The 26,221-nt window shown below is 29.1% G+C and overlaps 2 protein-coding genes across 4 annotated transcripts; both read left to right on the forward strand.

Annotated features, from left to right (window-relative positions):
- Nucleotides 1–1,245: 1,245 nt before the first annotated feature.
- On the forward strand, nucleotides 1,246–4,407 carry LOC112692471. Its single transcript, XM_025567146.1, has 7 exons — nucleotides 1,246–1,312; nucleotides 1,433–1,504; nucleotides 2,052–2,221; nucleotides 2,309–2,427; nucleotides 2,511–3,862; nucleotides 3,917–4,131; nucleotides 4,204–4,407. The coding sequence occupies exons 2-7, from the start codon at nucleotides 1,468–1,470 to the stop codon at nucleotides 4,405–4,407; spliced, it is 2,097 nt and encodes a 698-aa protein (XP_025422931.1). The 5' UTR covers nucleotides 1,246–1,312; nucleotides 1,433–1,467.
- A 13,875-nt stretch (nucleotides 4,408–18,282) lies between these two features.
- LOC112692383 lies at nucleotides 18,283–23,052 on the forward strand. Of its 3 annotated transcripts, none has more exons than XM_025567040.1 (3): nucleotides 18,283–18,738; nucleotides 21,014–21,048; nucleotides 21,724–22,048. In XM_025567040.1, exons 1-3 carry the CDS (start codon nucleotides 18,364–18,366, stop codon nucleotides 21,752–21,754), a joined length of 441 nt encoding a protein of 146 aa, XP_025422825.1. In that variant the 5' UTR covers nucleotides 18,283–18,363; the 3' UTR covers nucleotides 21,755–22,048. The 3 variants fall into 3 exon arrangements, with proteins under 3 accessions (XP_025422825.1, XP_025422827.1, XP_025422824.1); XM_025567042.1 differs by lacking the exon at nucleotides 21,724–22,048 and adding an exon at nucleotides 22,055–23,052 and having other exon boundaries at nucleotides 18,348–18,738; XM_025567039.1 differs by lacking the exons at nucleotides 21,014–21,048; nucleotides 21,724–22,048 and adding an exon at nucleotides 22,055–23,052 and having other exon boundaries at nucleotides 18,349–18,738.
- Nucleotides 23,053–26,221: the final 3,169 nt, after the last annotated feature.

Below are 26,221 nucleotides of genomic sequence, written 5' to 3' on the forward strand. Positions count from 1 at the left end.
TATTAACATTTTTTAATTTCCATTACAAGTCTAATACATTGAATTTGAGTATCAACCAGGTAAAAGGTCAAAGTTCGACTAAAAAGTTAAATTGCTTAGGTATCGAGTTAATTTGTTTTTCATGTTACGTCACTATATGTGACGTAACTATGTACTATGTACGTACTATGTTATGTTAACTTCACGAGTTATTATGTTATTCATGACATGCTACTACTTATCAATTAAACATAGTCTAGTCATGTTAAGTAAATTCTTTTTCAGATATTAAAAATATATTTTTCGCACATATATATATATATATTAATAATAATAAGTTATTTATTTTTAACTTTGTTATTTTTTTTTTCTAATTAACTTTTAAAACTTAATCTTAACAAAACTTTACTTACATATCTCTTGATTAAATAAACTTAATGAGTTAAAAATAATTAGTTAATTTTCCCTAATTTTCCTTGTAATTTATTATGCATATAAATTTTGTAAAAGGAAAAATTCCAAGTATACACGTAGCAGGGGCGGACTGGCCTGACGGGACACCGGGACAAATCCCGGTGGCCTGGTACAATAATAGATTAAATGGCCTGATAATATTTTAGAAATTAAAAATATAGTATACGAATAAACATAAAAATATAATAAACATAATGCATATGGTAGGTATTACTATTATTATTAATCGTGTGATTTTAAATATTATATTAATCGATAACAATTTATACGATGTACCGTCTGTAGTCTGTACCCATGTACGAAATATATACACAGATATAAATATATAATATAAGCGATAAGCCGAACAGCTTGTTTAGTGATTTATTTATAAATTATAAACTATTATATTATTATATATTTATATTTATACTTGTACCGCCGTCGCGCGTCATGTCGGCGCGTCGCCGCCACACGACACACAAAGCGCTGATACTCGCACTAATCGCAGTCCGCAGATAGCAAAAACATTGCTGTAATGTAATGTAAATAGGTGGTCTCCGTATTTTATTTTATTTTGTTTACGTTAAATTATACAATATTATAGTTAACTGTATTGTCTGTACTTATACTATAATGTTATAGAAACATTATACATTAAAGTCTTCCACAAAGGTGTTTTGAATTTATTAAATATTATTTAAAATGAATTCAGAGGATAAAAAACGTGCTGGTGGTGCTGCTAGAGAACGTGAAAAAAATAAAAAACTTCTTTTAGAATCAAGCAAGAATTGTAAAAAAATTAATTTATTTTTTAATTCAGCATATTATGAAAAACAAAATAGTGAAAATCCCGTTAAAACTGAAGAACTAAGCTCAGGTATGCATAATATATTATGTATTATGTAGTAAATTTAAATAATTTTATATTGTTTATTAGTTTCTTTTTCCTTTTTCCTATTTATGATTTTTATGTAATTGTCTTTGAAAATATTGATAGGTACTTCCTTTCATGAAAATACTGAAAACATATCAATGTCTGAAAATGATGACATAGTTGATTCTAATTCTGGTAAGTAACTACCACCATGGTCATCATACGAGTGATACATTTTAATAACAAAAATAAATACTAACAAATACATGTGAAAGCTAAATTAGTATGTAATATTAACCCATCGTAGCGGCGTAATATGGTGGGAATTACTTTAATTTTCAATTGAAGGGCTTGTTGCAAAAACTAGATAAATCCACTTTTTGAAACTGTCCAGGGCAAAGAAAATTCTTTTTAGTGACTAAATACTTGTTAAAAATAATTTTGTTCTAGTTTGTTTATTATTATTTGTATAATTATTCACAATATTGTAAACTTTGAATAAAAAAAATAATTTGGGGATACTATTTGTTTGTCAAAGTTGAGGGGAGCATGGATTTATCTGGTTGTTGCGCTTAAGTGTATTAATTTTTATATTATAACTTAAGTAATTTATTTATATATCCAATATCAGAAGCATTTTCAATGTTATTTTTATTTATAATTATTAATCAACACATTAAGCCATAACGTTACTTATTTCATGAACTCGATATGATTATATGAAATTTGTCCTTTTTTTTAGAAGTTCTATGTTCGACATCTGAAAGTCCTCCAGTAGTATTTAATAAGTTTATAAAGCCAAGTTCAACTGTTTTATCTCATTTCTTCAAGTACCACCCTTGTCAACCAAAAGATCCCAGCCTCCCATTCAATTCAAATAAGATTTTTCTTCGAGAAAACGGAACAAATAGTGTATGGCTAACATTTGATGAATCATCAAAACAACTATTTTGTTTAGTTTGTTCGGCTTTTGCTTCTGAATCGAATTAATTTACTAAGGGGGTATCTGATTGGAAACATGTTCATCAACGAATCAAGGAGCATGAGAGTAGCATAGTTCATTCACTCTCTTCCGAATCTTATTTCCTAAAAACTCAAAACAAAGATATAGATTCACTGTTATTTTCAAATTTACAAAATATAAAAAAAATCGGCAAATTTTTGAAAGAATTATCGCTGTTATAAAATTAATCGGAAAAAGAGGCTTAAGCTATAGAGGTAAAAGAAATAAATATGATCCTATCATTTGCGAACACTTCAATACTATCATCAATAAAAGTGAAAAGAAACAAAAACAAAATACGAGAGGCCGTGGAAGCTTTTTAACTTATTTATCCAAAAATACGGTTCAAGTCGTTATAAATGAAATAGCATCAAACATTAAACGTACAATTGCTACCGAAGTCCAAAATGCTTCATTCTTTTCTGTTCTTATTGATACTACCCAAGATGTTTCAGTAATAGATCAATGTTCAATAGTTATTAGATACGTTTTTCACGGTACAATTAATGAAAAATTAATTGCTGTAAAGTGTGTTCATAATTCAAGTGGTAAAAGTATGGCTGAACTGCTAAAAGAGGAATTGATTTCTGTTGGCTTGGATTTAACGAAATGTATAAGAAATTCTACTGATGGAGCGTCCAATATGCGAGGAGTATATAATGGTTTCACTTCACATTTAAGTAAATTATCGCCTGAACAAGTTCATGTTTGGTGTCATAGTCACGTTTTAAATCTTGTTATTTGCGATACAACAAGAAATCCTGTCCAAGTAACATCATTTTTTACTTTATTAAATAGTTGTGCGGTATTTTTCAAAGAATCATATTTGAGGATGGATATTTGGAATGAAGTTAGCAAGACAAATTCAGATAACAGTCGAAATAAGCGTCTTCAAACCATTGGGGAAACTAGATGGTCATCAAAACAGACTGCTGTTGAGAGAATTTTCGGAACATTTGGAGATCCAAAAAGTTCTATATATGTAGACTTGATAATTGCTTTCACTAAAGTTGTTCAAGGGGAAAAATTTAAACCTGATATAAGAGCAAAAGCAAACAATTATTTAGATTTACTATTAAAGTATGAGACTATTTTGACAGCACACATATTTATGAATGTTTTTAGTATAACGGGCCCACTATCTAGATATCTACAAACCAGTGGATTAGACCTTCTGAAATGTCAACTAATGGTAAAATCTGCACTGAGTCAAATAGTTAAGTACCAAAGAGATATGGAAAATATTATAGCTAAAAGTGATACATTTGTCGAATGGGTAAATAATCAACTAGAATTGCAAGATTTGGATAATGCAATTTATCTTCAAGAACAATTCGAAATCAAACGATTAAAGAAAAGAAAACGAATGACTGATGAATTATTAAACGATGACCCAATTAATGATGCGAAACAAAAATATACTGTTGAAGTTCATAATCAGGTGATGGATAGAATAGTTGAAAGTATGAATTCAAGATTTGTAAACAATAGTCCTTTATACATGGATTTATCACTTCTATCCCCAGTCAACTTTAATAGTTTTAAACATGGTTTACCAAAAACAGCCTTGAAAGCTCTCTCTAAAAATTTAATCTGATTTACAGTCAGTGATAATTTGGAAGAATTCTATCAAAAATTAAGAGAAGAATTAGTAAGTTTTGGTAATAATTGGGATAACTTAAAAAAATCAGTTGAAGACGAATATGATTTTGAAAATTTCGATTCAGAAGATGAATATCAAGAAGCTGAAGAAACTGCCGGATTAAATATGACCTGTAAAACATGCAAAAATTGTGCTTGTTGCTGTTTAAAGTTATTAGTAAAATACAATTTATATAGTAATGCGTATACAAATTTTTCTTTGGCTTATAATTATCTTTCAACTCTACAGGTAACACAAGTAGCATGTGAGAGGTCATTTTCAACTCTAAAATTCATAAAAAATCGATTACGAAATACTCTAACTAATGAGCATTTGGAAGCGTTTATGTTGATGTCCGTGGAAAAGCGAACATTAGTATCATTAGATGACGATATTATAATCGACAGAATTGGGGAAACTAGTGAAGTTATAAAAAAAGACCTAATTATGTAAAAAAAGGAAGTACTTTAAGAGTTAATTTTAATATATAGGTATTATATTAATTTGTATACACTGTATCTATAAAAAAATATCTTATATATTATGTGTGGTTTCATATATCTTACATAAAATTTTGAAATTTTTTTTTAAATAATAAAGGTTTTTTATCATTATTATTTTTTTTTTTATTTTGCACACTTATGACCAAATCGTTGGTCCCCTATTAATTTTTTGGCCTGGCAAAAAAAAATTCCCGGCCTGAAATATTAACTCAGTCCGCCCCTGACACGTAGGGATTAAATTTCGAGTGTGCTACACCGAAAATGGTGCATTTATTATTACTAGGGAACGGATTTTAATTTAAATAAATATTTTTATGTAGTTTTAATATCGGAAAGTTTTTGATATATATGTACGTTTCATTTCATTTTGAATGAACTGATGCTAATTTTATTTTAAATATTTTTAAATATTTTACAAATAAATAAATAATAATGAAATATTTTACTAATAAATATGCGTAATCTGTATTATTATAAAAATTCCATTTTTATTTTAGTATTTTATGATGGACGAAAATATATGATTAAGTCTGTACAATATCTTATCTAGGAAGTAGGTACAAATTTCAAGAAATTTTTTAGCAAAACTATTTAGCACTTATTTCCGCTAATTTTTGATTTTTAACTGATATAATTTCAAAATTAGAATTTTTATTTTTGTTTTATGTATTATTTATAAATTATATTGAATTTTATCTTATTTTTAATTTCAATACTTCAATATTATAAATAAATATTTATAAAGTAATAAACAAATATATATTTAAATATTTTTAATTTTTTAGTAAATTTAAATCCGTTCCCTAATTATTACGATTAAAATTTCACCGTGACGTTTACACATAGTATAGCCAATTAAAACAGAACACATACGAGGTACAAATACTTATTAAAATCCAACACAAAATATATTATTTTGGAATTATTATAATCATTCGCTGCCCATAGCAGTAAAATAGCTCCTCTCCTCTTTATGAGTTATGTTTATGTTTAAACATAAGCGGCAGAAGTATTCCGTTCTATTTTTTTGATTGTCATCATGATACATTGTGGTGACTCTCGTCTAACATTATATTTTTATAATCACTATAGATTTTAATCCCATGTTATTTCCCGGCGATGCTACAGCAGCTTAACACTATTTATGTGTTATTATTATATATTATATATTTTAAATGCTGGAAATATATTTATAAAATTAATGACAAGGAGAGTAGGTGAACTCTCAAATCCTATCTTACCTAAATTGCCCAAAAAGTGTATCGCTATTTCCATTTAAAAATATCTGTAGACAATATCATTATTTGATTATTTTCGTACAGTTTGAAAGTTGTTATTTTAGTATTTTACTTTAAGATTTATTTTGCAAAGTATTTCGCAGATTAACCACTTATAATTGCATTTTATTTAAAAAATAATATATTTTTTTGAATTAAAATGCATTGTTTTCTTTAAATGTTTTATTTTATTACAATAGTACTGATAAAATATAAGAAAAATAATCATACTATGAATTTCATTACCATAAAGATTATAACGAACTATATTTAAATATTTGTTCAGTCTAAATTAAAATATTTTGTATTATTTAGTGATTGAACTAAGCTATTTTTAATTATTTATTTCTGATATATAAAATGCCAATGTTACAATTACTAATGAATTTCTTCAATGTATATAAATCTGCAAATACATTTTACACGTGTAAATCAAATAAATGGAATAGAAATTCACATTTACGTTTTAAAAAAAAAAAATAAGACTGCTTTCCTGAAATATAAGTATAATATTTTTTATTACAAAGTGAAGTGCTTTAGCTGTTATCTTTTTACTTTTTTTTAATTCAATTTTATTTTTCGGGTGTAATATGTGTATAGAAAATTATTTGAAGATAACTCAATAGCAATAGATGCCTTCGAGAAAATTGTTACAAATATGTCATCAATTTTCTTTTTTCTTTTTACTCACATTTTGTACACTGTTATTATTTGTGTTAATTTCATATATATTTTTTTCCATTACAGACTTGACGCTAACTATCCATTATATTTGTTCAAAAAACTTTTCTCGTAACTCAATTATATTTTAACTAAGTTAAGCTATCAATGATTTTTATTCTATATTTTTATATATTTCTAGATCAATAACAATTTTTTCGAGAATTATGCTGTGACTTGGAAACAATAGCGATTTCATATCAAATGCAATTAGTTTGCTATAAATGTATGAAAGTTGAATGTTAAAGGTTTTATGAAGGTTTTTAATAATCCGTTAAAATTAAACTGCTTGGAAATCCAATATCAAATTTATCTTACACGATAAAAAAAAAATTACCGAGCGAAATGATTTATGGTATAATATGAGTACGCCTACGTAGTAGGTTATTAATATTTGATACCATACGTGTACATATTATTATGTACACCTCGTTATCTTAACCGGCTTTTGCATTTTTTATAGAACGTATAACTTTAGTGATATAAAGCAATCAAGAATCTGATGTAAAATCTACTATTTTCTCTCGATTACATACGTATTACTATCATTTATGCCATTGATTGTTTTTTTTTTTTATTCCAAAGACCCGTTTCGGTTTTAATTTTATAGCGCTTCGTCAATCATTTTCCTTTTTTTTGTACTCAATTCTAGTAATCGTATATTATTTTCTTAGCATCGCAGGAGAACAATTATTCTTCTTTATTACAAAAACAATGTTATTGTTGCTTAGTCATTCTCGGCTTTGTTTGAGCACTCGTCTATTTTTTTAATGACAATAATAGAGATTTTATTTTAAATCACCAGAAAAAAACCACATAGACGATGAGTATTATTGCGCTCAACTGGAGTACTGACTTTAGAAATTCTTCCATTTCATATAATTCGATACCTACTCTGACCACATTTTAACAGAACTTTAGAAGTTTTTCTAACAAAGTATGTAATGCAACATGTGGTTGCAATCCTCGAATTTACCATCGTTTTTATCATATTACGTTTCATTTGGACTTGGAAACCCAAGAGTAACAAAAAAAAAAAAAAAAGAAAAACAGACTACTTCGTCCACCACGACATTCTTAAGAAAGTCCACTACTACCGTGAGGTACGAAACAAAAAGTATATAATATGCTAATATGAGGAATAGTACTTATGTTATCATAATACGTGCGTTTTCATCATATATCCTATTGCCGTTATGCGCATGTAAACAACTTAATTGTTGCTTACAGATTCAGTCATAAAACGTTATAGGTATATTCTAAACGAACAAATTAACATTAAATTCAAGCCATGATCAAGTAAAATCATGTTTAATTAATATTTGTTAGTGGTATTATTATTGTAATTAATCTACAAATAAAAAATTCGAATACCACTCACGCAGGACTATCATTTTGATTAATTTAAAATAACAAGGGAATATATTTACTATATAGGTGCACACAGGATATTTTAAAATCGTATTCCGAAGAGTTGAACCCGTGTTGGACTGGATGAATAATTATTTTTTAAATATTTAGTTACCTAAGAAAAATAGTATTTTATTTATTATGTTTATATTCGTATTAACCAATTGAGATACATGTAAATTAGTACAGTACTAATGAATAAAAACAAATATCATTAGCATATACGACGATATTTAACTTTTATCTTATTAGAACTTCTTATTTTTTCCGCATCGAATTAATCATTGTTATTGTTTAAAATAATATGCTAAGCGAGGCTGGGCAATTCGACTAGTCTTTTAATGAAATCGTCACGACCGGCTGCCAACGTTATTGATTATACGTTCAATTACGTTTTATAAAATAAAAATTATTTTCTAAAACATTAGTGTTATTCGTTATTTCATCAGTTTGGCAAACCATTGAGAGAGGTACATAGAGAGATAAAATATATTTGGTGATATTGTATCTTCACTAAATAATGTATCGCGCCACGCCACTATTAAATTTCATGTTTCGTATTTTTTGACATGAGAATCAGCACAAGTACGACTTGCTATTACTAATAGTTATAATAATAATAATAATAATTATAAAAATAATAATTATTATTATTGTATTATTATAATAATGGTAGTGACGTCGAAGAAAATTTCATTTTTTTTCTTTTTTCCCCTTTAAATTCTTATTCGTTCCGCTTGCCACCGAAGTACCTATTTATGTAGGTAAGCAAAATGCACCGGTGGCATTACCGGATGAAATTGATGATCGCCTGTGAAATTATATATATAAATAATACACCATCTCTCGACGCGGAAGATGGAAAAGTTTCAAACCGTAGTGGTAATCAATTCGCACGAGCTGGTAAAAACGTCTATCCAGATCAAACTTACCTACTCATACACCACCGTGTATACCAAAAATTACAACAATAACAACAGCAAAAACAATCAAAATAATAACAATTTATTGCTGGAAATAGTTAACAGATCTTACTTGACCTTTACATCCTCATCCCATCGGTCTGCAAAACTATGTACGATGGACTTACGAATATTACTTTATACTTTTTCGACAACTTTGCGAAACAATACTTCTCCTCGCCATGGTCGTTTAACTGAGATGGAAAAAAAATAAAAAGTAAATATGAAATGAAAATTCGTGACTACGGTTGTCTTTCGGACTCGATTCATCCCGTGAACTTTTTGTACAGTATAATATGATATACAATATGCATTTATATATGTATATTCATCACTATTCAGTGACAATAGCTTGACTCTAATAAGGAGCAAATATTTACTTAATAAAATAAATAAACAATAACTACAAATAGAAATACATATATTTATATAAAGATACAAAAAGTAATTTTTTAAATGTGCACTGAAAGTAGTCAAAAGTGATTAGAACAAATTTTTATCTGTTATCTTTATCTCATTTATTTAATAATTCTTTTTTTTTTTTTTGTTATGTTCCTAACAAATTTATTAGCATTTTTTTTATTAGGTACTTATTTATTCTGTATTCAAAAATTTGAATATTAAATTTACATTAAAGTCTTTCACGCAGCAAATACATGTGCACATATGATTATATACAAGAAATTATAAATAATAATAATATTATAGGTATATTTTTTGGTTAAAAAATTGAACTCTTTCATTCACCATTGAAATATAATCGAGTGCAAGAAAAATCAGGTATACAAATTATATACTAGTATCACAAATGTTATTAGGATCACAATTTTTTTAAGATCACTACTAATTTACTTTAGATAATCATTATCGAATAAATATAGTAGGTGGAAGGCCATTGAGGGTGAAGGTTAACCAAGCAAAGGCAGTTGAAATTAAACTTCGATTTAAGTCGGCTGGTTTAGGTTTTTGTTCGTTTGCAAAAACAAATGTTGCCATAAATAGTTTTGAACATAAATATTTATATATTTATTATTGGTATAAACGAGCGATGCCCTTGGTAAAGTACAATTTATGTGACTTAAACGTAGATAAATATAGAATTTACAAGAATATTAATTAAAACTAATGCAAATGTACTGAGAAAAAATTAATGAAATATGAAAGAAGGGTTAATATTGGCATTTGACATTAGACGACGGAGAGTTATACGAGTGTATTATAATTTATATCGTGTTGTGAACATAATAAATGGTTAAGTGATTCTAGTTACCAAAATTTTAATTTAGTTATTTTACTCTGTTCCATAAAATGTTTTGTTATAAATGTACTCATTTGATATAGGTTTAAGTACTATAGTAATATAGTGTGTATTGCAGAGACGAACGCCTGAGGAAAATGCGAGGCAGCTGCTGAAAAAACAAAACGAAGACGGAAAAAAGTAATTTGGAAAATAAAGACAAAACAAATACAATATTATTTCCAGGTAACGGGTAAAGTCAATTTTGAAACAGTCGTATTAAAAAAAAAAAAAAGTAATAAATAAATATAAGGGTGTCGGTAAAATTGTTTTTCTCTTTGAGTTAATATTTTTCTATTTTTTTTTTCTTATTCAGATCCTGCGTATACGTATTATTTTCAACTACCCGTATTTTTTTTGATTTTGTACATGGTGATTCATACCTACACTATTTTCTTCTATACATTTTTCAGATCTGCATTTTGGAACATGTATGTGTACTTAGAATATACTTTTTCTTTTCTTTTTCTCCTTAGTCTTTCCCCCAACTCTATTTTAGGTTTTTTTATAGGTAAAACATTAGAAAAATTATTAATATTTAACTTGTCAGGCTACACTGTGCCCATAAAGCTTACATACGTCCACATAAAAGTATGTATTAGTATGTATTATAGTGCATTACATATATATTATATAATATTGGCGTAATCCTGAAGCAATAACAGAAGTAAAAACAGAAGAAAAATATCAATATCATAACTATCATATATAATATTTTCTATACGCTGTATAATATTATATTCAGTAGAATTCGTATGTTAACAATTTAACGTAACTCGCGATTAGCCGAAATGTGTTGAGAAATCGTAGGTCAAAAGTAAAAAACATTAAATTCTTATTGCTCGTCAGACGTTTTCATTATAAAATACGACAATCATGGGAAAAAAATCGGAGAAAGATAATGGCGAAAGAGAAACACCTTTTTTATATATAAGTTTTCTGTTGGATTCATTATGGAATACACACATATTATATTTAATAGAGTGGTCTTTATTTTTTGACTTGAACAATTTGATGCGGAGTAGACTACAAATTGTATTCTATAAAGTAAATAAATATTTATGGTGAATATAGAGTATGATAAGTTAACCCTTTCACATGCCTCGAGGGGGTTAAAATAATATGGATATGGGTGAATATTGGTTTTTTTGCGTTTAGTTTTTTAAATTTCAAAATTAGAAAAAAAATTTACGTAACCATTGATATAGCATCTGTATTTGCTATAAAAAAAATTATAAGATATTTTTTTTAACAAAAATTTTTATAAAATTAAGAAAACATTTAAAACAAATATATATATATATTATACATTATAGGTTTGTATGGATTTTATATTGTATACAATAATCGATGTGGACAATAGCAATCAAATTACTAGAAATAAATTACCTTCGAATGGAGATGGCCTTCGTGGATTATTGTATTACATCTGCTTTGTAAATTTAAATGTACACCGTAATTTGGGTTTGCTGATGCAGAACTAAAACTGGAAATTAATTTCTGGGTGGTAGAGGGGGATCGACCATAGCTGTCATTCGTACATATACGAGACTACAGGAGTACACGAAGTAATAATTATTTACAGAGATGAAACTTACTAATAGCCAGATAGGTTAGTATAGTAATCTATCCTACCGGTTTATTTAACGACGAAGTAAAATCATGTCCAAAAGTAGCATCGAGTGCTATGTCTCTCTTTATTCATAATGTTTAACATTGTGCTCATGGTGTTTTTGCAACAAGGAAAATTATCCGTTCTAATGATTACTTTTTGTTATTATGTTTGAGATCTTTGATATTTATAAGTAATACATAATAAGAATAATATAAATATCTTGAATGTAATAAATAGCAAAAATGATATAGCATCTATAATGATAAATTCACATCGTAAGGTGATCTTAGTGTAAGAATAGTATAAAGAAATATAGTAGGTACAAAAAAATATCTGTTTACTACAAATCTAACAAAAACCGGAAGAAACCCAACAATGACGCAATAATATATTGTACACCACATCGCTACTATCGTGTGATGTCGTACATAAGGATATTTCCTAGGAAGATTGATATCTACTAACTAAATTAATACTTAATTATATTGCTCTACCAACGGCATCTTTATATTCAAATGTAAAACGTATAATTTAATCAATTAACAGATTGATAAAATAATAATTACTTTTGTCGTGTATTCAATAAGAACCATATTAGACGAAAGTGATGAATTATATTTGAAAAAATACTTGTCGGAAAAAAAAAAATAAGCTTAAGAGGAAGATCCACCATTTTCCGGCTGTCTTAAATACACTACTACTGTGACATAACGCCGTGTATCAAAAAGATGGGAGGGAAAGAGGCAGCGAGATCGTTTTTCCGGGAGGACATGCTGTGCGTGTGTAGTGCGACAACGTCGTCAAGCGCCGGAGAGACCATAAAACATTACAGGATGGATTGATTTAGCTTGGCATTCGTGCAACTACTGCTAAGGGATGGTAAAAACAAATAATTTATATTTGCTGCCATCGCGCAGGGATTCGTACGAGTGTGAGTATATGTATATCGAAAGCTTTGAAATTCGGTTATGGAGAAAGTACAGCGAGTGAATCGGATAGAACATCGTACTAACGAAAGCATGCTCGGTGAAATAAATAACTGCAGATAAATACTAAAAACCATCAAGAGAATACTATGGAACATGATTGGTCCCATATCGAGGCATGAAAACTAACTAGTATATAGAACAAAATTGAAGGTAAGAGAAACCCAGGACATTCACAAACTTCATTTTTCGAGCAAATGCTATTCGATGCTGAACAATCAAGCTACATGGAACTAAATAGGTTATCTGGTAACAGGGAAGAGTGGATAAATCAAGAATAGGGTTGAATAAAAAAAAAAAAAAATATATAGACATGACACATGCAAGTGCCCTCATCGAGTAGGTACACTTAGTTTTCTGTTTCTAATTATTACAGCACTACGCCTACGAGATAGGTAATAATAATACAATAAACAACTGTATCATTTTTTAGATTTATTTCAACGGTTATTACATCTTCACCAACAATGCGCTAGTCGTATACGCCTGAAAACGTGTGCACATATGTATACGTATGCGGTTTTAGAACTATTGGCGAAAAACGATTACGGTTTGATAATAAAATTTGTGAAATAAAATATAAACGATCGTCGCCACGGCGACACGTATGACAGTGCGTGGATAAGTCATCTGTACTAGCACGTGAATGTGCACGTATTAACCCGCGGGGGGGGGGGGGTCGATGGCTGCATAACTGCGAGCTGCAGGACGATCAATCGACTGTACGAAAAAAAAAATAACTATTGAAGACCGTCACGGAATTAATCATTTGGCACGAGAAAAAATTATTTTTGTTCCACACTTAAGGCCTGATACGACTCAATATTGCTTTTCACCTCCTTGTATTCATATGCATCAACGCTCTGTTGCGTAGGTAAAAATACGCCTTTGGTTCTAAGGTATTCTAAAGGTCGAAAATGATCAGAATATTGCGTTCAGGGCTCGGGCAATAAGCAAAAAAGGCCCAGAGCATCGGTAAGCACGAAAGTTGATAATTCGGTAAGTCCATGCCAGTGTAACTATTTATAGTGATTTAGTATACATCGAGTATATACTCATATACTAAGATTTGCTATGAAAATTATTTTCGGTTAATGGTTTTTAATTACATACATGTACATTTGTTTAAATGATTAAAACAAATTACATGGTTGCATAATAAAACAACATAGCACCAGAGAAAATTGTTTAATTTTAAATTGTAGTAACATCGATAATCTATTAAGTTTCTAGTATTTAAAAATAAATAATTTCAAGAAGCCTTAAATTACTATAGTAGAGCGTTAAGTAAAAATTATTTTTTTTAAGTTTAAATTTTAGTTGCTCATCACTACATGTTATGACTAGCTGGCTAAATATTTTGGAAGTTTAGTAAACGGAGTAATAGAGGAATAATGTAATAAACATTGTATAATTAAGTTCAATATTTTTATATTAAATTACATTTAATTATAATTTTTAATTTTAGAATTTTTTTTAACAGATCCTTGGATAAAAAAAATGCACACAGCCTTTATAAGATAATTAATTAGACGCTATAAACATGTTTTATTAGTATTAAATATCAAAATAACATTGCAGTATATTTCATGGTTTTTTATACCACATTTTTGCTCTACTGAAAACTTTATGAGAAGTACCAGAGATGATTTTTTAAAGTCAACTTTTATTTATGGTTGAATTTTCAGTCGATCGAACAACTTTACAAAACTGTCGAAGTACTATTTATTCACTAAAGAAAAAAGTAAATAAAAAATTAAACAAAAAAAAGCGTACACCTGAAAAATAAACTTTACATTGTAAAAAAATATAATGAATAGTGAACAGACTAACACATATTTGTCAGACAGAGTTTTAAAAACCCGAATGCTTTTTCTTTCCAAGACAAGACGAAAGAATATTATAATGTACAGCTGCTCCCGCAGCTAGACATATACAGTAGCATTGCAGCACATACGGTATCTAGGAGCCAAGAGCATACCACAAGTGTCTAATCATAGGATAAGACACATAAACAATGTAGTCCATTTGTTAAAAAAAATGTAGCAATAATTAAAGATAAATTTTATTTTTGAATGCCAAAATCATGTAAATATTATGAAAAAAAGAAAACATTAATTCCATCGAACAGGGACTTATACGTGGCGAGACGATTTCATCCGTCGAAGTAACATAAATGTTATGACGTGAATTATTGCTATTGTCATAACTAGAGATTGGATGTTAACAGATTTTGCATTTTTTTCTTTGATCCCATAAAATCTACTATGGCTAAAAATTTGTTCCATTCAGAATATACTAATTTTATTTTATTTTTAATTTTTGAGCATTCTTAACTTTTTAACTATAAATGCATATTTTTGTTTAACAAATTTTTTTATATTTTTACATAGTTTTTTCATATTATAGGACACATTTAGGAATTTTTATATAATGTGGGACATTTTAAATAAAATTTAAATATTCGAAAAAAATTATTATATTATTATTAAAGGTCTTTTTTTTGCGATTAAACTTGTCGCATACCAATACAAGTTTACCGCATCCGATACATAAAAATGGATTCTGGAATTGAACAAAAATGATTCAATCGCAATTACAAACGCAAGAGAACAAGATTTAAACCCAAGTTTCGAAACAATTTAAATTTAATCAAAATTTAATTATGGATTTATACTTATATCTGAAATGTTATTATGAGAAAAAATAAAATACTTAAAACAATTTTTAAATTCTACGTCATTAATCAATAACGCCTAAAATTAAATTGGAAAAGCAATTGCAACTAAAATTAAGATCGTTCTTTTGATGAATAATGTATTTTAAATTGTATCCAACATCTCTAAAATTCAAGATTGCAGTAATACAAGAAGAGAAAATATTCCAAATTTAATTACTGATGACATGATCTACTTCAAGTATACACTCTTAACGTCCGTTGATGTAGAACGAAGTTTTTCAGCATACAAACATGTATTAACTGACCGACATCATCATCTTTAGTTTTAATTAAACAAATATTTTAATTTTACAGTGTAACTGAAGGTAGGTATGCAAAATAATAAAAATTTTCATTCAAAAATTATTTAAATTATTATTATTTGAAATTTAACAACCGTAAGTCTAGTTTGGTGAGTATCATTAAATTTTAGCCTTAAGCGTAATATTTGGTGAAAAAATCTGAACAATACCTAAAAAGCAAAAAGTGTATAAGTACTAAATATACGTCACAAAATTCTAAAAATCTTTACATACATTTAAACTGAAAAAATAATTTTATGCATAATAATTGTAACTTCAAATACGAATGTTATTTTGTGGTAATTGGTTATAAATTGGTAATCGACACCGCCAAAATCTATGACAACGTTACCATTCAAAACAAAAATTACATGTCTGGAATTGTCATGAATTAAAAAAAAAAAATGAAAATATTTTGAATAATTTCATACTTTAGTATTCGAATAGAAAATAATGTTATCAAGCAATAATAAAGATATTTTTTTGGGTGCATTCCAACAGTGAACGCTCTGAACTAATTTGACGATAATTTGTATTCGTGTAGTACACATCATAATCGTTTATCAAATTATAATTGTTGAAACGCAGCCCGTTCATTTTTATATAATAGGATGATTACAATAATTAATAACAGTATACCTGTAATTTATTATATAATATTTAAATATTAAACATTTAGTAGTTGTGCTCGTTTACTGCGACTTTATGTGTCTTCGATTTGCATTAAACGAACTTAAGCATCTTGCGGGTAACTAAATTATAATATTATAAACCTGTGTAATACATAACTATTTAAACATACCCGATTGATGATTATTAAAACCGTGTGTTCTAACCACGAAATAGTTGACACAATCTACACGATTGTAGAGTACGATAAAATTGCATACTCCAATATAAATATGTTAAAACACACATGTATACTTATTTTAGTGCTGAAAACGTTATGGTACAGTGAGTATTGTTTCATTCGAATAATATGTAAATGAAACAAGGTACAACTACCTTTGATTACATTAACAAATTAGTCATACTCGGCTAATGTAAATACCTCAAACTATAATTATAATACACATAATATACATATATACACAACTCCAAAGCACTGCAAAGTACATATTCATCATGATAGACTTCCACGGAATCGTATTGTAATAATTATAGTATTGTATATATATGTATATTTAATCTAAGCATTATTATAATTATAATTGAAAAGTTGCACGTGTTATTTAACGTAGAATGCAATAAATCAATGATTAGTAGAACCAATTTATTGTGCTATTTGATCGACTCATTTTCAAACATAGAGAGAACCTAAACTGTCCTTGTACTTAAATTTTCTTTATAGTTGTAAGTGCGTAAAATATTAAATAAAATACTGTTTGTGCAAAGACACAATAAAAATGAATAATGTTATTTTCGACGCAGAGTCGGTAATAACGACAAAAGATTTACCTGTCATTTCAAAATCTTAAATTCTTGTACCTCATCTGATTAAAAAAAAATATCTGTTGACTTTTATTTAGAACGTACAACATATGAGAACCTAGTTGTTTTTATTTTATTTTCTTAATTTTCTTTCTTTTCTCTTATTTCTCATTATTTACTAGGGCCAAGCAAAGACTAAATATAATCATAACTCTATTGATTTTAACTGAAAAACTATATGTATAGGTAAACGTTAGTGTATCTTGGAACAACAATGGATTGTGCTTGACAAAAATTTGGATAGGAGAACAACGTTATTCAAAAGAATAAACGTAGTACATCGGCTAGAATGTCGATCGTTGATAATCGAAAACTGTAGAACAATGTGACGACGAGCATTTATTTATTTATTTATTTTTTTTTTTTTTTTTTTTTGAGGAAACTAATCGTTTTTTTTTTAATGAATAGTAATTTCCAATTAGTGCATCCAATTAGTAAATTAATTTATGTTGTTTTTAGATAGAAATGTACGACGTGTTTCAAAATGAAATCAATTTCGTTTTAAAGTAAGTTGTTTTGAACGTGAAGAATTCACAATTATATACCCATCTAAATAAAAAACGTTTAATCACGTGATTTATTTTATTTCGTTGTAAAGTTTTATTAAAACGAAAATATTCGTTTGTTAAGTATTCTCCGACAAAATACAAGATCATACGGTCTAATTGCATATAGGTTGATAAGACCAACGCTCAAACTGCGCATGGTCAAGAATGGGTTATTTATTGTAAATATTATTTAATCAGGTATTAGTTAATGTCTAACCAGATGTTCTGCTCATTTCAGACAGAGGTGGACATTTACAAACAATTAGCCTTGATCGTTTGGCACACTAGCTACGTATCGCCTCGAACGAGTCGGAAAATTCCGTTCCGCGAACTCATCCCCGATAACCTAACGCGTGACAATGTACACTATGATTCCGTATCCGTTTCAAAAAGGGTCGGGTATACGTTCGACAATGGGTACAAATGTTCTCGACTTCGGCGCGCCCTTCAATAGCTTTCGATATCCACCGCAGTTCGTTGGTTTTCGGATCCGGGAAAGGTCCTTGGTTCTGTTGAGGTCTCGGAACGGTGACGGAAACGCACTCCACACACGCTGCAGTTACCCGTCGGCGCGTTATAATGGTGATATGGAATCCCTTCGCGAAAACGGTTGTTCGTTCCCAACTGTTCACCAGCAATCGTTTGGGGACCGCCCACATTTCAGCGCCGGTCTACGAGCCGCGAGCACCGGCAATTGCTAACTGCATCGCACGAACGCTTGACTTCGTGTCCGTCCGAAAGAGGAACCGGACGATCTCCTTGACCGGGCTCGCACGTATCCTGCACGCTCACCCGCTGTGCTCAAATGCGAGCACCCCTTCCCCGGTCGGTTATACCATTCCCACCTATACGCACACATACATATACTACCGGAAACCTGGTCCGACGGGCCAGTCGTCCACTTGTATCCACTCCACCACGTATTCCAACATCTACCGTGCCATGCGTATCAAAGTAAGTGCACTTAATTTGTACTGGCTGTATATATGCAATACGAAACAATAATTTATATTTAAGATTAACCCAATGAATCTAGTAAATATGTAGTAACTAATAACAAAATTATCTATTTATTTAATTTATTTCTTTAACGCCATTTTTTTCAACAATTACAGAGAAATTAAATAACTAGTATAGTATTTTGTGTAGAGTGATTAATATATAAAATTAAAGTGTTTACAATAATAACTTAATGATAAATAATTGGAAGAAAGAGGAGTAAACATGGAGATAATTATTCCAAGTTTAAATGGGAGATTTTTTAATATTGGTTGTTTGAACGGGGGTTGAGTTAAGAAGAGTTGAGAATTCGTAGCATTCTTTGAATAGGGTGATTATAGTAAATTATTAGTAAAATATTTTACAGTTATTACTATAAAATTAAAAAAGTAAAGTTTTACAATAAAATTATTTATTGCTATTTGAGGTTTAAATTGCCCGGTATTCCTAATTTCTTTTTTCTCGTATGAAAACTATTGAAACTTTCACGTGGGTCCAAAATAAATATGTTTACCGATACTTACACACTATTTTGTCAAAATATGTCAAGAAAATCATCCTTTCACATCATTTTATATTATTTTTACCAAATTTCACTAACAAACAACTGGCACTGTTAATCGGCCAACTTAAACGTTCTTTCGTAACGGATATTGCGTCTCATTTTATAAGCGAAAATATCGAACTATAATATACGATCTCATTTTTTGTGTATATATATAATAACATAACGACTATAACAGCGATAGGGACCCTGTTGTGTTCAACCGGTTTTTCGCAATCTCGATGCAATAACATGATGAATAGTTGTTTTCAACACAAATCACTTTTAACGACGAAGTTAGTTTTAATACCATTCACTTCCCCATGTACAAGATATCAGAAATAATCATTTTTATTGGCATCGGTTTAAACCTATTTACTTGGATAACATTTAAAAAATTAAATTAAATTCCATTTACAATTTAAAAATAATTTAGGAACTTGTATATATATATGTTTAAGTGTGGAAACTTAAATAATTTAAATATATTAAAGAAAGATTATAGGATACCATACACGTATACATAGTTGTTCCCGTTTAAAAATGTAAGACATAGCAGATTCGTATTAAATAGAACTAATTTTGTCATTATATCATAAAAATTACACGACATTGCACAAATTGTGTTCAACCATATAAATTTAATAATATGCAGTGTTTGGCAAGTTTTTTAAAAAAAAGTATTCATTTCGTTGTTTCTCGTTGTTTTTTTAAAAAAATGGAGTTCGTTTCGTCCGTGTTTTAAATATAAAAAAAAAAAAAACTATTCTATGACAAACTAACGAGTTTCTTTTTTGGTTCCAAATAAAATAAAAATGCTTATTTCATCCACAATGTTATTTTTTTTTTATAAATTTATACTTTATAAATTATGGTTAAATGAAAGTAGCTGTGATGGTTAATGTAGATACTTGATAATGATCACTAATTGGCAATACACATTTAGAAAAAATAAATATTAATTTCAAATATTTACATATTTGTGTAAATTAAAATTCAATAGGATAGAAAAATGTTGTTCTTCTTCTTAAAAAAAAAAAAAAAAAACATTTTTATAAAAACGAATTCGTTCAGTGTACCATTTTTTAAAAAAACAATTGATTCCAGGATTCAATTCCTTTTGAAACTTGTTTTCTACAAACATTGATAGTAAATCAGTTTATTTTAATATTTAAATAAATAAAATAAAATTGCTTTTGTAGAACGCTGATTGGCTATATTGTACGTTTTTAAGATGAAGTAAAACGCTTTAATGTACTCTTTATTTTTCAGTAAGGTATTTATTTTCAGTATCATTTTTTTTTGAGTCTGGTCAATATGAATCTCCACATAGCTTATTAGTTGTAGATTGATATTTTTTCATAATGTAAGTTTGACATAAAAAGCTCAATATTGTGGGTAACTAATGGGCAGACGCACAGTGGTCTGAAACCAAATTTTAGGCGGAACAAAGTCCATTTTTAAAGTTCATTGAAATAAATATTATTTTATAATAATCCAATATAGATATATCATAGGAAATATAAAAATAATATCTATGATTATATGGAGCTCGTTAGACAGCTCAAGCATTGAAAAAAAGTTGATAATGTTTTCATGTAACTATTACTTCAACATTTATTCTCATTCAAATTTTGTTGCATATTTTAAAAGCATACATTTTTTTTTTTTTTTGTTAAATTTTAGTATTCTCAAATAAGAAATATACTGCAAACACCAAAGTAAGTATTTAATACAAGTAATATGTATTTTTATGATGATAAACATAAAAATTATTTAGAAGAATCGCATAAAAATAATAATACTTATATCTTAAAATGTGTAGTTAAAAGAATAATTAAAAAAAGTCGTTAAAAAAAATATAAGATGTAATTTACATATTCTTCTGTATAAGATAATAATAAACATAGATAATAATATTAACATCGATATAGGCTATATCGACATTTACGAAAATTTAAATTTAAATTGTAGTAATTCATATTCTCAGTTTTATACTTATGATGATTTATATCATATCAACTATTAAAAAATAGAGATCCATTCAATTTTCACTCTGTAAAATCAAAAAATTACTCGACATTTTGAGTGCTAGATATGAAATTTAAGAATGGGATTCACATTATACAAAATTAGTTGAGTTATAATTTTAATACATGGCACTACTGTTATTTAATCTGCGTTACTTCCCATAGGTAAAATATATAAAACAAATAACTTGAAATTTGTAATTATCAATGAATATATTTATTTAAGAAAACTTTCAGGGGGAGCGCATGAGGCTTAAAATAAGGATTATAGGATTTAGGATATTCGAAACATGTAGTTTTGATATATTAAACAATCGTTTTAACTAAAATTAAGAATTATATATTAATTTGTTTCGTCTAAAATAGGATTTCAGACCACAGTGAAATGCAATGGTGATATATAAAAGGTATTCTTGACTTGCCGAAAAGTTAAATGGACTGCATTGACAAAGAATAGTAAAAAATAAAAATAAAAATATTTTGATTCCAAAAATATACCCTTCAACGATTGTACAAGACAAAGTTCGTGATAGGTGGAGCATAATTGTTTCAGTGCTCCCCAGAGGGTATAAGTGAAAAGAGTTTTTCGTCGAATCACGTTTTCGCAAAGCGTACTAGGGGGTAAACGTTTAACGCTGTTGTACCGGTGCTCGAACGAAATTCGCGTAATTATCCTACACCTATTGTTACGTTGCAGTCGATCGTGTTCACAGCTTGCGTCCTAGGCGTCGTCTCCGCGGTGACAGCCGTGGGCAAGAACAACCAGATTGCTTACCCGACATACCCGTCACCCAAGGGATCGGGATCAGGCAACAGGGAGACTGAGGTGTTGCCGAACTACTCTAAGAACAAACCGAAACACTCCCGCCCATTGGTCCCGTCATACCCGTCGTCCCACCGGGAGCAGAGCGAACCAGTCGAATATTTCAAGTCAAAATGGCGGCGATCGGTTCGCGCATACGCCGGAGATGCCGAGCTGGACGGTCGCCCGGCACCTGTTCACCGAAGAGGTCTGCTAGCCTGAGCCCAATACGCTTTATCCAATACGGGACACGACGTCAACGTTTTATCGACTTCACTCACGTCGATTGATGTACACCGAATACGTTATATTATTCCTCGTATAGGTATTGTTTTACTATTACATTGTACACACACATTGCGTGTCGCAAGAGTTTCATTATAGTTTTTCATATATTTTAAGTTTATCTCTGTAAACATTATACATCACGTTGTGTCGTCCCGAGTACAACGAACGTCGTAATGATAATTGTTTCGATTGTATTTGAAATTTGTTTTTTTTTCATTAATTTGTCAAATAATAAATATACTGATATATCGTTAACAGACATGTAATTCAAATTTTTAGGTTATTACATCTTTTGATTGGAAAACATCTCAAAAATATAATTATAGTTATATAATACAACTACATACAACTATACATATGACTGTAAATGATAATGTAAACCACTTAAACCGCGATAAGCATATATTTAAGTTAGTTATAAAATTCTGGATGTTTCCCTCGGGTTCTCTGGTATTTATAGAAAATGTTCAATTTTATTAGTTTTTAGTTACTAAGTTTTCAGGTTACGTAATATTTCGGAAAATAAATTATAGTTATACGAAAATACGTTTGTAAATGCTAAACCAAAAGAGATATTCATAAATTAAATTTTTAACGATAGTTAATACTACCATGTGTTTTGAAATATAATATTATTGCCTAGTATCTAATACACCACTTACTGTTTAAAAAGAAATATACATTGACTTTCATTTAGTTTTAACGTTATATTTTTCTATTTTTATTTCTTTCGTCCCTCGCATAATTTACACATTTACACATAGTTCACAAAACCATAAAAAAAACTGAATGTAGTAATATCTGCTATATGTGTACACCTTTAATGTTATTATTAACACAGACACGTTTAAAAAATATCGCTGATTAATTTGGATTTAGTAGAAGAAAAAAAATAAACGACAAGGTATAAACGTATCATGGTAACGGACATAGCTTATTTATATACGATATTAATATTCCGTTTATTTACATACTGTAAGTACAAAAAGTTTTGTGTAGAATTAATAAAGAAATCTTACTCATCCACTCGTCGAAATATTGCGGGAATATCGTCTTTTTAAATCGTTTCGTAGTCTCAGTTACGGCATAAAAATAGACTCGAATTCTACCAACACTTCAAACCGAGCAACCTATTCAAGTGCCTTTTCATATCGTCCGTTTGTATGGTGTTAGATTAGATCTGTATACGTAAAAATCAGTCGACTTTCTTTTTTTATTGATTCATCTCGTGTAGTCTCATGAAGTGTGTGCAAATGAATTGCTTTGATTGAACTCAACAATGATGTAAAAAACAAAAACAACTACAAATGGGTGACTACTAGTTGTGTCCCGCGGTAAAAATTTCTTCCGAATTGCGACCTGAAATTTAAAATTAAATTAATTTATGTAAATTTAAATTTAAAAAGCTTCATTTTCCTTCGAATTTATTAGATACTGCACATAGGTTAAAAATGATGATTTTTATTTAAACATTTTGGCACTGGTAAAAACATATATGATCAGATATGATATTTTTAAGGTTAAAATATTTTTTTAACATTAAAATCTGATATTAAAATGTATTGCTTTTACTAAAAAATTTCAGCACTAGTAAAAACGTATTAAATACGTATTTAATACATAATTAAAGTTAAAAATGTTAGTATAATTTAGTAACGTTCTTAGGTATTATGGTACTGGTAAAGACTTGTATGATATATAAATTTAAATTTGTTAATTTGAGTTTCTTCTAACCGTTTCATAGAATTTCTAATAAATATTTATTTTTCAATGATATTTGTTCTGCGAGTATTTAAGTGAGTGCTTCTTAATTTTATATAGATATTCTTCTGTACATTTTTCAGAACATCGATGAATACAAAAATATTAGAATAAACACTGTAGAATAAAGCGTTGAAAAGTCTCACAAAATATTTTATCAGTCAAGATTAAATTATCTAGAGTTAGAAAACTCGGACCACAATTCGTCTGTACCCAAAATAAATTCGGGCCGCAATTCGGATTAGACCTTTTTTCATTGATATCTTTGGGACGCAACTAGTATGGAGCCTTACAAAGTGAAAAATGCTCTTATGAACTGGTTTTTGCCTACGCATTTTCTCGATTTTACGCATTGAGATAAAGTAATGATGCAATTTCAATTTTTTCCACGGGAACAAAATGTATTATTATCGTTCGTAATTTAAACAGAGATAATTATTGTATTATTGTGTGCAGTATATGTTTATATTTTATAAAACATGAACGAATAAAACCAAAACATTGACATATGCGTATTTAAAACGGAAATCAGGAATTCCTAAAAAAATATTAATAAATTAATTATTAAAAGAAAAACCAAAAGTTTAGTTTTTCAATTATTCTATCACGAAGTACGCGAGATGAATAGAATTTTGTGTTCGGTGTAACGTGTTTTCAGAACTCCCAAGAGGGCGAAAAAAAAGTATTTTTCGTTAACACACATTACCAATGTAAGCACCTACGCGATGGTGGTAGAGTGAAAACGGGTATATTATACGTAACCATGACTGCGTTGTTGTTATGTATCAGTTAACCATGTCCGTAGTTTGCGCGTCGGCTTTTGTATCCTTAGTCAAAGCAGGTTTCCCCAAGGACGAAAACATCGGATACCCAACGTATACACTCCGTGGATATTCCAACCATGGTATTTTAAAAACAACCCGAGTGATCCTAAATTTATATGAAAGGAAGCTTGAAAATATTTTACCTTCGATACCGATTTATCCGTTGTACCATAATGGACGGGACAGCAATTTGAACGAATATTTCTCCAGGGGTAAAATGATTTATCGGATCGTCAGTACGGGCACTCAGCAGAGGACAAGAAGGAGCTGTAGGATACCCATCGCCCATTTATTAAATAAGTCTGGACACCGAGCTTGTAACATCACCATCAATACTATTTACCGCCGAGTTGGTTGCTGCGAATGCCGTATGCGGACGGTTTTTCTAGAATTTTAATTATTACATCGTACATATCGTGATCGCCATACAATTTCATCTCATTGTTGCTACATAATATATTTTTCGGTTTTATCTGCAAACAATAATGTACTTCACATACCGTTCCGATATAAAATTACACCGAAACAACAATGCGTTTACTTACACGAATAATATATACAATACGAGTATGTTTTAATTGTTTTCATTTCTCTACAGCTGCTTAAACATTTAATGCTACGAATCACGGAAGATACGTTCATGAATTCATATTTTTATAATTTCATATTAATATATTAAACTCATATTTATACCATATTTATTTTTATATAATCTACTATCTTACAGTGAAATAATTATTTAGGATAATGTTGTTGCGACCCAGATGTTATTTTCAAATTAATTGTACAATATTGTTGGTAAAGGAAGTGAATATTTATTTAAGTTTAGAGAAATCACAATAACATAGATAAAGTATATAAAATGTATGGAGTGAAGATTCCTTGTGCACACCTACATGCGTCAGAAGGCTCGGAGCGATTAAATCGTAAGTCGTAACGGTCAGGCAATGTACAAACGGACAGAGTCCGTGGAATCTCCAATGGTGATATGTAGGTAACTTAAACTGCGGAATCTAACTGCTGTCTTGTCTCTCGCCCTTTGGTATTTATGCTGGTCCTGTGAATGCTAAGACACTGCTGTTTGGTGTGAAATCGTCCCGGACGTCACGTATATCCTGTGGCCATCGGATTTCTACATTTGATAGTTAGCCAATTGTACGCGCCCTGGGCTGCATCATCTTGGATTATT

Source organism: Sipha flava, unplaced genomic scaffold, assembly GCF_003268045.1.
Source record: "Sipha flava isolate LNK unplaced genomic scaffold, YSA_version1 73_pilon_pilon, whole genome shotgun sequence".
NCBI classification, from domain to species: domain Eukaryota; kingdom Metazoa; phylum Arthropoda; class Insecta; order Hemiptera; family Aphididae; genus Sipha; species Sipha flava.

What these genes read in the sequence shown, in the direction of transcription:
- LOC112692383 (XM_025567039.1), top strand. Translation starts at nt 18,364, where the DNA reads ATGGTGATATGGAATCCCTTCGCGAAAACGGTTGTTCGTTCCCAACTG. An exon ending in ACCGTGCCATGCGTATCAAA is followed by an intron (nt 18,739 to 22,054) that starts GTAAGTGCACTT and finishes GTTACGTTGCAG; the next exon opens with TCGATCGTGTTCACAGCTTG.
- LOC112692471 (XM_025567146.1), top strand. Translation starts at nt 1,468, where the DNA reads ATGTCTGAAAATGATGACATAGTTGATTCTAATTCTG. An exon ending in CATAGTTGATTCTAATTCTG is followed by an intron (nt 1,505 to 2,051) that starts GTAAGTAACTAC and finishes CCTTTTTTTTAG; the next exon opens with AAGTTCTATGTTCGACATCT. An exon ending in CTTTAATAGTTTTAAACATG is followed by an intron (nt 3,863 to 3,916) that starts GTTTACCAAAAA and finishes TCTGATTTACAG; the next exon opens with TCAGTGATAATTTGGAAGAA.